The sequence below is a fragment of the Chiloscyllium plagiosum genome, unplaced genomic scaffold (genome assembly GCF_037043375.1).
Source record: "Chiloscyllium plagiosum isolate Xiang-an unplaced genomic scaffold, Cpla_swu_hap1 HiC_scaffold_15, whole genome shotgun sequence".
In the NCBI taxonomy this organism is placed as follows: domain Eukaryota; kingdom Metazoa; phylum Chordata; class Chondrichthyes; order Orectolobiformes; family Hemiscylliidae; genus Chiloscyllium; species Chiloscyllium plagiosum.
In genome coordinates, this window is record NW_028270153.1 from 69,355,641 (window position 1) to 69,366,247 (window position 10,607).

Genomic DNA, 10,607 nt, shown 5'->3' on the forward strand with positions numbered 1-10,607 from the left:
TCCTTACCTAATAAATTCTGTCAGTTTCAATCATGGAAGCAACTATTGCCCTGTTATCTACAGTCAAATTTTCCCTATCCTTTGCATGGAAAACTGTTTCCTGATTATCTCTCTCTCTTTCTCTTTCCCTTGCTCTCTTCCTGCCCTGCCCCCATCTTAATTTCTCATTTTCACTTAAAAATGGAGGGCTCAGTTTCAATGCTTCTATTCAATCTTTTTAATATTTTAAATGCCTCTTTCAGGCCACCCTTCAACCTTCTGTATTCAGGGATATACAACAAGCTTACATCTTATAATTTAACCCTGTATTTTTTTTTAAGAAAGGGGTAAGTAATTACGTGGTAAATAATAAAAGATTATTTCAACTGGTCAGTGCCTCAGGGGAAGTTAGCAGAAATAGCTTTGCTCATTACTTTTTAAAATGTAGAATCACAGCAGCTCATGAAGGGGTGTTGATTGGATTTTAAAAATTCTTCCACAGAGAATAACATTTAGAAAAATGCAGGATCAGAATGGGATTAGAGTCAGCAGTTTCACTGTTGAACTGTCACAGGTGCAGTGAACTTGAATGATGTATCATCATGTATATATGATGGGATATAAATGAGTTTTTTTTTAATATTAAAAAGATTCTTACAGTTTGCTTTCTAATTTTGCAGGCAGAGCAATACCAAAAGAAGAATCGAAAAATGTTGGTCATTGTGATCTTGTTTGTGATTGTAGTGGTTCTCATTATCGTGTTGATAGGCGTCAAATCAAGGTGATTGGCAGAAATTCGCCTACAGCAGGAGCTGTGAGGAAAATTCGCTGGTTTGGTGATTAAACAATAATGTCTGCGAGGGGGAGCTGTGGAACAGGATCAGATCCCCTGAATTCCTTCACTACAGAAAATCAGGAATATATTGTGATTGCTGTGTTGTAAATTGAATTTGGGGAGTAGGGGTTGGGGGAAAGGTGTGTTCTCTCTTGTGTTGCTGTGAGCAGTACTTGGACTTGCTTCTTTCCGCTTTTCCTCCTCTAGCTGATGATATGCTCGTGGCCTGTAACTAATTGATCTCCCACCACTGGGAGCATCATCTGTGTCTCGAGGAGCGGAGAGGGGGCTGGTGCTTCACTGGTTGCCTTGAGCACACCTGGTTCCTCTACCATCCTTTCCTATCAGTGCACTAATGTGTTGCAGCAGTTCTGATTTTTGTGTGATGGCCTTTGTTTCCTGGAGGAGATGACACATAACCAATCTTTATATTTATGGTTGTGTCCAACTGTAACCATCAAAAGCAAAAATCATTCAGACTTAAAGAGCAAACAATTCCTGAACATGTATGTGTTGTTAAACTTTATTGTCTACTTTCTGCTTGGCATACTGTGTGCACGTTGGGAATACACAGCAGTCTACGCTTTCCCTTTGGGTTGTCATGGTAGATCTTCCCCTTGCAAAATGGCAGCAGAACAGTACAATGGCAGTCCATGTCTGTAATTTGTTACTGTAAATTACCCCCTTACCAGGTGACAGAAAGCTGAGGGAGGGAAGGATGAGTTATAAAGTTGGGAGAGTCTTATTGAAGGCTTCCCAAACTGTGGGTCAAAATTTAGGAGTTGTCAGTTCTGAGGACCGAAGTCCCTTTAAATCCACACCTTTTTTTGAATGCTGGGCATGGCCTATCTTTGAAGTTCTATCCCTTCTTCAAAAAAGCCAACTATTTTTCCTGCAGTTTATACACTTCTGAAGGTGCTTAACCTCAGTTTCCTTTCAGTCTTTCAAATCTCTCTCCTCTTTGCTTTCTCAAATTGTCCATCCAACCTGCCTGTCACTTGGATAGTGGAAAGTTTCAGACTTCAAAACGCGGTTATGTTGTGGAAAGGTTTGGGAAGCAGTGTGCTTGGCTGGCCTGAAACTGTATCAGGGACAGAGGTCCCTGCACTTGTGGCCACGGTTAGTAATTGATTGACTAAACAAAAGGCAGTCATCATTAAGAAGGAAAATATGTGTGACGCTAGTGGTTGGAACAGATTTAGTTGGGGTGAAGTCAGGAATATACAACAAAGTGGGAGATCTTTATTTGGAAAACCAAGGCATTTCACTCAGGATATCCAGACTTTCTGTAATGGTCAGGGATCTTTCAACTTCTCTTTCTGCAGGAGTGAGACTTGGGCAGTGTATCACTCAGTTGGCTAGAACTAGGCACCAAATTGTGTAATGCATTTAGTAAATTGGCTCTGAGTGAGCAGAAAGCACATGATTTGAGTGTGTGCTGTGTATCTGATAATCCCATTATCAAATCAGGTGAATATTGGAACTTGGTGGAGAGAGATGCTTTAATTTGAATATCTCTGCTTTTCTACATTCTCCAGTGAGAAATCTTTTTATTGTTGTAACGCTTGTGTTTAAGTGTTTAGATGGACCAGAACAATTTGTTTATTTTGATTTTACCTTTAATATTAATGGAATAAGCAGTTTGGAACACTCCAGCTTTTATTCTCTTTTTCTCAAGGGGAAGAAGTGTTTGTATCTAGCTTGTTTGTGACTCTCACTGTTATGGTTCCCTCGTGCATTAGGTTCAAATATAATGAGTTTGATTGTGTTTCTGTTAACCTGGGGTTGGTCATGCATGAGTCCCATTTCCAGGTAATGGGAGTGAGCTGAATGTACTGCCTAAAGTGTACTTAACAGTGTTGTGAAACTACTTTTAGAAGACATTTTCTGAAGGGAGTGTACATTAATTTAGACTGTGCTCTTGGGCATCATCATGTCTGTTTTATGCCTTGAATGGGAATTTTAATTAAAAACAAATGGTTCATGGCATTACTTTGTAACTGTTGGGTTCCTGTCTTAACTTATTGAGTGACAGCATGCAGGAAATAGAATGAGTTTGCAGTGGATGCAGAATAATGGAGAACGCTTGAGGTGGTAAAGGGATGCAAAGTAGATAGACACAGCCAATTTCTAGTAGTTTAGCAATCTGGAACAAAAATGTAGAGTACAGTTAAACACAACAGATTTGATGCAGAGAGTAAAGGTTGCCGAACAGTGCTAGTGATTGTAGCAGTGACCGTGCCAGCATTAACGAATGGATTTGACAGTGTGTTTAGTGAACGGCAGAATAAAGTGATTGTGAAAAAGAGTAGACGGATGGGAGCAAAATGAGCATAAGGATACTGCTCAAGGGGAGGAATGAACATCCACATGGACTGGTTGGACAACCCATTTTCAGGGTAGGAATTTATGCTTCGTTCTTTATGATTTTAAAAAAATGAAATGGAGGGTAAGAAAAAAGACCTGAGTTTGGATGTCATTGGAAGGGACCATTGAACTGAGAGAGACAGACTGCAGATGCTGAAGATGTTCAATTTTAAAAGTAAGTGCTAAGAACCGTTCCTCAGCAGATCAGGCAGCACGTGGAAATGAAGAGAGCTAGAATTTCAGTTCAGTGTCTGATGAAAAGATTGGTAAGATTTTTGGAGTCCATTGTGAAGGACGAGATTTCTGAATACTTGGAAGTACATGCTAAAATAGGGCCAAGTCAGCATGGCTCATCAAGGGGAGGTCATGCCTGACAAATCTGTTAGAATTCTTTGAGGAGGTATCAAGCAGGTTAGACCAAGGAGAGCCAATGGAGGTTATCCACCTGGACTTCCAGAAGGCCTTTGATAAGGTGCTGCACATGAGGCTGCTGAATAAGATAAGGGCCCATTGTGTTAGAGTCAAGGTGCTAGCATGGATAGAAGATTGGGGATAAAGGGCCCTTCTCAGGAGAGTGACTGGTGGAGTTCTACAAGGATCAGTGTTGGGACCACAACTTTTCACTTTATATATTAATGATCTAGATGAAGGAACTGAGGGCATTTTGGCTAGGTTTTCAGATGATACAAAGATAAGTGGTGGGCCAGGCAGTATTAAGGAGATGGGGAGGCTGCAGAAGGATTTAGACCGGTTGGGAAAGTGGACAAAGAAGTGGCAGATGAAGTACTACTTGTGAAAGTGTAAGGTCATGCACCTTGGTAGGGAGAATAGAGGCTTAGACTATTTTCCAAATGGGGAGAAAATTCAGAAATCTGACATGTGAAAGGACTTGGGAGTCCTAGTCCAGGTTTCTCTTAACATACACTTGCAGGTTGAGTCGATGTTTAGGAAGGCAAATGCAATGTTGTCATTTGTCTCGAGAAGACTAGAATATAAAGGCAGGGATGTACTTCTGAGGCTTTATATGGCACTGGACAGACCACATTTAGAGAATTATGAGCAATTTTGGGCCCCATACATCAGGAAAGATGTTTTCGCCCTGGAGCAGGTCTACAAGATTAGTTCACAATATTGATTCCAGGAATAAAAGGCTGAACATCTGAAGAACATTCAAGGCTCTGGGACTATATTTGTTGGGACTTTAGAAGGATGAGGGGCTATCTGATTGAAACTTGCAGAATATTGAATGACCCGGACAGAGTGAACATTGGGAAGATGTTTCCATTGACAGGGGAGACTAGAACCTGAGAGCACAGCCTTAGAGGAAGACCTTTTAGAACGGAGATAAGGAGAAAGTTCTTCAGCCAGAGAATGGTGAATGTGTGGAATTCATTGCCACAGAAGGCTGTGGAGGCCAGGTCATTGCGTATATTTAAAACGGAGATAGATAGGTTCTTGATTGCTAAGAGGATCAAAGTGAGAAAATGAGGTTTTTCAATTCATCAGCCGTGATCAAATGGCAGAACAGACTCATTGAGCCAAATGGCCTAATTTCTGCTCCTATATCTTATGGTCTTATGGAAAAGTCACTCACCTGGACCACTTATCTGTTTCTTTCACTCCAAAGGCACTGCCTAACCTCCTGAGTTTTTTCAGCATTTTCTGTTTTATTTCAGAGACTGAAAATCCAATTAAGAGAATGGGTTAGCAATTTATAAACTAAAACTACACTTTGTTGATGGGATAAGCTGCCCCAAGTATCCTGCTGTCTGGATTATTCTATGGAATGGGTTCAGCAGAATGAGAAAATGTCTTCCTCAGTACCTTGTAGACATAATTGCACCTTATTAATGATCTGAAATTCTATATCACGTATGATTTTTCTCGGTAGTTCAGGACACTAATTGTGCATGTAAAATATGAGGCTTCTTTAATGTAGCATTGTGTTCTGGGACTGTCCAGATTCAGAGCAATGTAAAACACCCACTGAATGGATTCCCTGGCTTGCTGTAGTTGCAGTTGACTAGACACAACTGGACCAAAGGTTGGAAGTTGTGTAGGGTGCTGCTTACCTGTCTCCCCAGAGCCACCACTCCATTTACAAGGGACAAGTCAGGTGTGTGATGGAATACTCACAGTTTACCTGGATGACTGAGGCTCTAATGACACTGAAAGCTTGATCGCATCCAGGACAAAACAGACCACTTGATCATTGACCCATTCATCAACTTCTCTCCTCTACAACCAACCCAGATTGGCAGCAATGTAGACTAGTTACAAAATACACTGTAGCAACTTGCCAAGCCACCATAGATAGCATCTTCTAAACCATGACCTCTAACAGCTAGAAGGACAAAGGGAGAAGGTACACTACCTCTCTTTGTGACTAATCATGCTGACTTGGAACTGTATTTGCCATTTATTTACTTTTTCTGGGTGAAAACCCTGGAGCTCCCTTCCCAACTGCTCTGTGGGTACACCTACACTACAAGGACTGCAGTGGTTCTCCATGTTCTTCAGGGCAATTAGGGATGGATCATACACCCTGAGTGTATTGGAGTGAGTAACTCATGAGAAAACAGACACAATCATTGCACCTTATTTGAATGCTGAAGTTGGATTACCTGAAGAATTCGCCTTGAATTGGAAACTGGCTTCATTATAATCCCCAAGTGAAGGGGATAGCAAAGAATAATTATTCATTGAGTTTCACATGGATTGTGTCGATGAATCCAGTGTCTTATTCTAGACTTTGTTCTTCTGTTTGATATGATAGATTACAAAGTACAAAAAGGAAGAGGGAGTGCCCATGGCAGTAAAAACAATAAGGATAGTGTCTCTGGCACTTGTTGTAATTCCCTGACTGCTGGTTCAGTATTGAATGTTTTAGTCAGTAGGGCAATATGATGGTTGTACCTATACAGTTGTACAGTTTGCAAATATTTATCTGCTGTTAGCTTCATACAATATTCATCATACACACAGACCATTTGGCCTAAACACTCCATTCTGGCATTACTGTCACCTCTACTTGAATCTCCTTCCAATGTTCCTCACCTAGTTTCATCAGTGAAATCCTCTCTTCCCTTTTCCCTCCTAAACATCCAGCCTCATTTCCAACATATTTATACTAGTTGCTTCAACCATTTCCTTTGTAGGGAGTTCAACATTCTCATGAATCTGTCCCTGGGTTGAGAAGCTGCTTCTGAATTCCCAGTCAGATTCTCGGTGACTATCTCATGGTCTTCTCCGTTGTCTGTTCCCCACTGGAAAAATGCTCAATTGTCCACTCAATTAAGACTTTGGTTAATTTTAAATGACTCCTATTCAGCTACTTTTCAGCCTTTACAATTGAAAAGAGACCCAGGCTGTTCATTCTTTCTTGATCATCCTTCACTACTGATGCATCTCTTCATATATAGTCAGCCTATCTTAAATTAGTTATAGCAACTTAATTGTTGTTTCAGGAGAACAATGTGTTTTGCTACGCTTTTCAGTAAGTGCACATGCACAAAAGACCTTTCGGATTGCCTGAATCTCTCGGGGTTTTTTTGATGTCCATTGCAATTTATGGATACTTTTCTACCATTGTCCGCAGCATTATCCCTGCAGTTTACTTAGGTCCCATGCTCAGAACCAGAAGACCAACATAAATTTAAGGAGCTGCAAAAATTCCATTTAGAAGGAATTGTTTAAATTAGATTAGATTCCCTACCGTGTGGAAACAGGCCCTTCAGCCCAACAAGTCCACACCGACCCTCCAAAGAGTAACCCACCCAGGCCCATTTCCCTCTGACTAATACACCTAACACTAGAGGCAATTTAGAATGGCTAATTCACCTGACCTCCACATATTTGGACTGTGGGAGGAAACTGGAGCACCCGGAGAAAACCCACACAGACACGGGGAGAATGTACAAACTCCACACAGACAGTCGCCCAAGGCTGGAATTGAACCTGGGTCCCTGGCGCTGTGAGGCAACAGTGTTAACCACTGAGTCACCGTGCTGCCCAGTGCTCTGTTGCTGTGTAAGTTCACTCCTTTTAAAAAGAATGTCAGTGATTATTTGTTTCGGAATATTAGATTAGCTTCCCCACAGTATGGAAACAGGCCCTTCGACCCAACGAGTCCACACCGACCCTCCAAAGAGTAATCCACCCAGACCTACACTATTGTCAGTTTAGCATGGCCAATTCACCTGATGTGCGCCTCTTTGGATTGTGGGAGGAAACCCATACAGACACTGGGAGAATGTACAAACTCCACACAGACAGTCGCCAGAGGCAGGAATTGAACCTGGGACCCTGGTGCTGCGAGGCAGCAGTGCTAACCACTGAGCCACCGTGTCACACAACACAGAAAAAGATGGTTCCAGCACTGCCTCAACCCATGGAATTGTGCTGGAATCGAAAGGTCTTGTTGTGGATGTAGAAGAGAATGCACGGTCAAATTGATATTCTGACGTTTTGCCAAATGGCCTTGTAGGGGAAAGGAGATGTTGAAACATTGTACTGAAGATGTGTGGTAAAAATCGTGAAAGAAGGGATTGTAAATGTGGGATTAGGTGCACTGATGGGCTAAATGTCTGACTGTTACCTTGTGTCACGTATGGGTAATCTATCTCATGGGCAGCACGGTGGCACAGTGGTTAGCACTGCTGCCTCGCAGCGCCAGAGACCCGGGTTCAATTCCCGCCTCAGGCGACTGTCTGTGTGGAGTTTGCACGTTCTCCCCGTGTCTGCATGGGTTTCCTCCGGGTGCTCCGGTTTCCTCCCACAGTCCAAAGATGTGCAGGTCAGGTGAATTGTGTATGTGCAGGTCATACTAAATTGCCTGTAGTGTTAGGTAAGGGGTAAATGTAGGGGTATGGGTGGGTGGCGGGTCGGTGTGGACTCGTTGGGCCGAAGGGCCTGTTTCCATGCTGTGGGGAATCTAATCTAATATTCCGAAACAAATAATCACTGACATCCTTTTTAAAAGGAGTGAACTTACACAGCAACAGAGCACTGGGCAGCACGGTGACTCAGTGGTTAACACTGTTGCCTCACAGCGCCAGTGGGGCCGAAGGGCCTGTTTCCACACTGTAAGTAATCTAAATTTAAATCTCTATGCTGCAGATGGATTGTTGAATCAGAGGTAAATTTCCCAAGCCTTCGAACATGGTTCAGAAATTAGGCTGCATTTGTTGCTTGGTGAATTTACATAAGTGACTTGATGTAACTAATGGTAGGAAGTCGACTTTGTAGTTGAGTGAACACGTGAGTGGGTCTCTAGCTTTGTATATCAAGACTGCAAATAGTCTCCACCCATCTTCCACAGATGTCTACAGACTATTGTGTACGTGTAAGCAATGGAAATGAAGCCATTTGACTGGTTAGGTAGACATAGTTTTGAGTTATTGTGAATCCATGCAACGCGAGCAAGTTTTCATCAGTGCCCACTCCACAACAATTCACAGCTGCTTATGTGAAGCTAAGAGCCGCACCAACTTAAAAGCAAGAGACTAGGTGGTAGAGTCCTTGCATACTTATTACTGAAGCTGACTTCTCCTCTAAGGTGGCCTTTGAACTATTGATTCTGGATTATTTGAACTATTGATGTCAGGTGTTAATAGCCCTCTGTGTATACAGCACTTCTCCAAATCTATTCTCCAGCAGTTAGCTGGTGTGCGCTAATGAGAGCAATGCTGACTGTCAGCAACTCTACAGCACTGCTCACTGGGCTCTGTATCTGCAGCTCCTGATACCGCAACGACAAGAAGTGAGTTCAGGGTGGGGATTCTATTTATTTTGGTGTAGAAACTTTTTATTTTCTTAAAAGATGTGACTTGATGAAGTGATGTTATTTTACAATATGCTTAAATGCAATTAATTCCTGTTTGGATTACGTTCATGATAAGCAGCCTGTTTCAGTTTAAAGTCTGTGACTGTTACCCATTCAGCATTACTAGATTTTCAAACTGGTTGCAAAGACAGCTTAACGTGTTCTTGTGCATGGGCCGTATGGTAGAAAAATGATTGCGCATCCCATCTCTGTGCTGCACATGCTTTTCTTTGTGTGGAAGGTGGAAGTAATATGTCTGATGCCTGACTACTTAAACAGTTTATTGATAACACTTGGGTGTCAGTGTGAGATAAATATCTGTGTGCACTAGCTAACTTCATATAGTTTGTGCATTGCTGACTGTTCTGTACATTTATAGTACTCAAGTCACCAAGAAGGAAACTGGCCCTGTACATTTAATGCAGAGTCCTGGAACACAGAAATTGTATTTCCCATCATGATTGAATAAAGATGTATATAGCCTCTCTTGTAGAAGGGAGCTGGAATGATGGTTGGGGTTATAAGGAATGGGATACATTGCCTGGTACCCCTTGTTAAACAGTATGAACTATACAAAATCCTTGTATTGATATTTGTATAGTCTAGGGACCTGACCTAAATTTGAAATAAATGATTGTATGTACTTTTGCTTGTTTTTTTTGTGTCAGCTGCAAATAACAATAAAAAGGAATTTGAAAAGCTTCAGCTACTTTTTTTTTTAAACAACCAATGCAGCACATTAATATCTAATGATTTCAAATGCCAAAGGGGGTTAGAGAGAAGTTGTTCACATTTTTCCCCTTGGGGGCCCTTTTACATTTTCACACAGGAAATACTCTTTGGATTGTAAAGGCTAAAGTCATTATGTTCTCAGCTTTGTGAATGAAGGTCTGTGGTCTTTTTTTCTGGCTGTAATTTTCATACTGTTATATGTACAGCAGACATATCGCATTGGGGTACAGAATAAGAGAGTGTGTGTGAGAGATCTGGTCTTATTAGAATCTTATCTTTTGCTGGATAAATGACACCAATGGCATTGCACAGATCTTTAGAAGCAACATAGCAGCAATATTCAAGGAAGTGATTGAGATAGGGGACAAAAACATTGAACTTGAGGCGCGAATGCTAGCACCTCAGAAGTTTGTGGCTGTCGACCTTTAAGACAAAACCTCAATTAACAAATCTTCACTTTCAAAGAGAGTTTGGTGGCCTGAAGTTCTTTCACTTTACTCTGCTCGAAGTTTGAATCCAGCCAACATTCTGCCTCTTAAGGGCTGAAGTGTTGGGAAGCCAGTGGTTCAGGGTGTCTGATTTGGCACAAATGGCCACTCTTGCTCCTGGATTGCAAGGCTGAACAGTGTAAGGGACAGCAGTACCAGCTGAGTTTGAAGTGTGTGTGTTCTGGAAGTAAAATGTTTAAAGAAGCTAGACATTATTTGTCCAGTTTGAGTCCTTTGCTGCAAACTATGGAAGCTAAGCAGACGGTAAGACCGAGCTTGCAGTTATAAAGTGTTCATGTGTTTAGCATTCAGCACAAACAGTGAAAAGCTGTAATTACTGTTCAGGCAACACATTACTGCAATTGGACTGAACATAGTCACA

At 41.7% G+C, this 10,607-nt stretch overlaps 1 protein-coding gene across 3 annotated transcripts in view; it reads left to right on the forward strand.

The window, feature by feature from the left end:
• The window catches only part of stx16 (syntaxin 16), a 57,543-nt gene extending 47,836 nt beyond the window's left edge, over positions 1 to 9,707 (forward strand). For 2 of the 3 annotated variants that reach the window (XM_043710083.2, XM_043710081.2), the window contains exon 8: positions 660 to 9,707. In XM_043710083.2, coding sequence (XP_043566018.1) covers positions 660 to 764 — 105 coding nt within the window. In that variant the 3' untranslated portion in view covers positions 765 to 9,707. The remainder of the gene's footprint in view (positions 1 to 659) is intronic. The other variant, XM_087995014.1, reaches the window with a different exon arrangement.
• Positions 9,708 to 10,607: the final 900 nt, after the last annotated feature.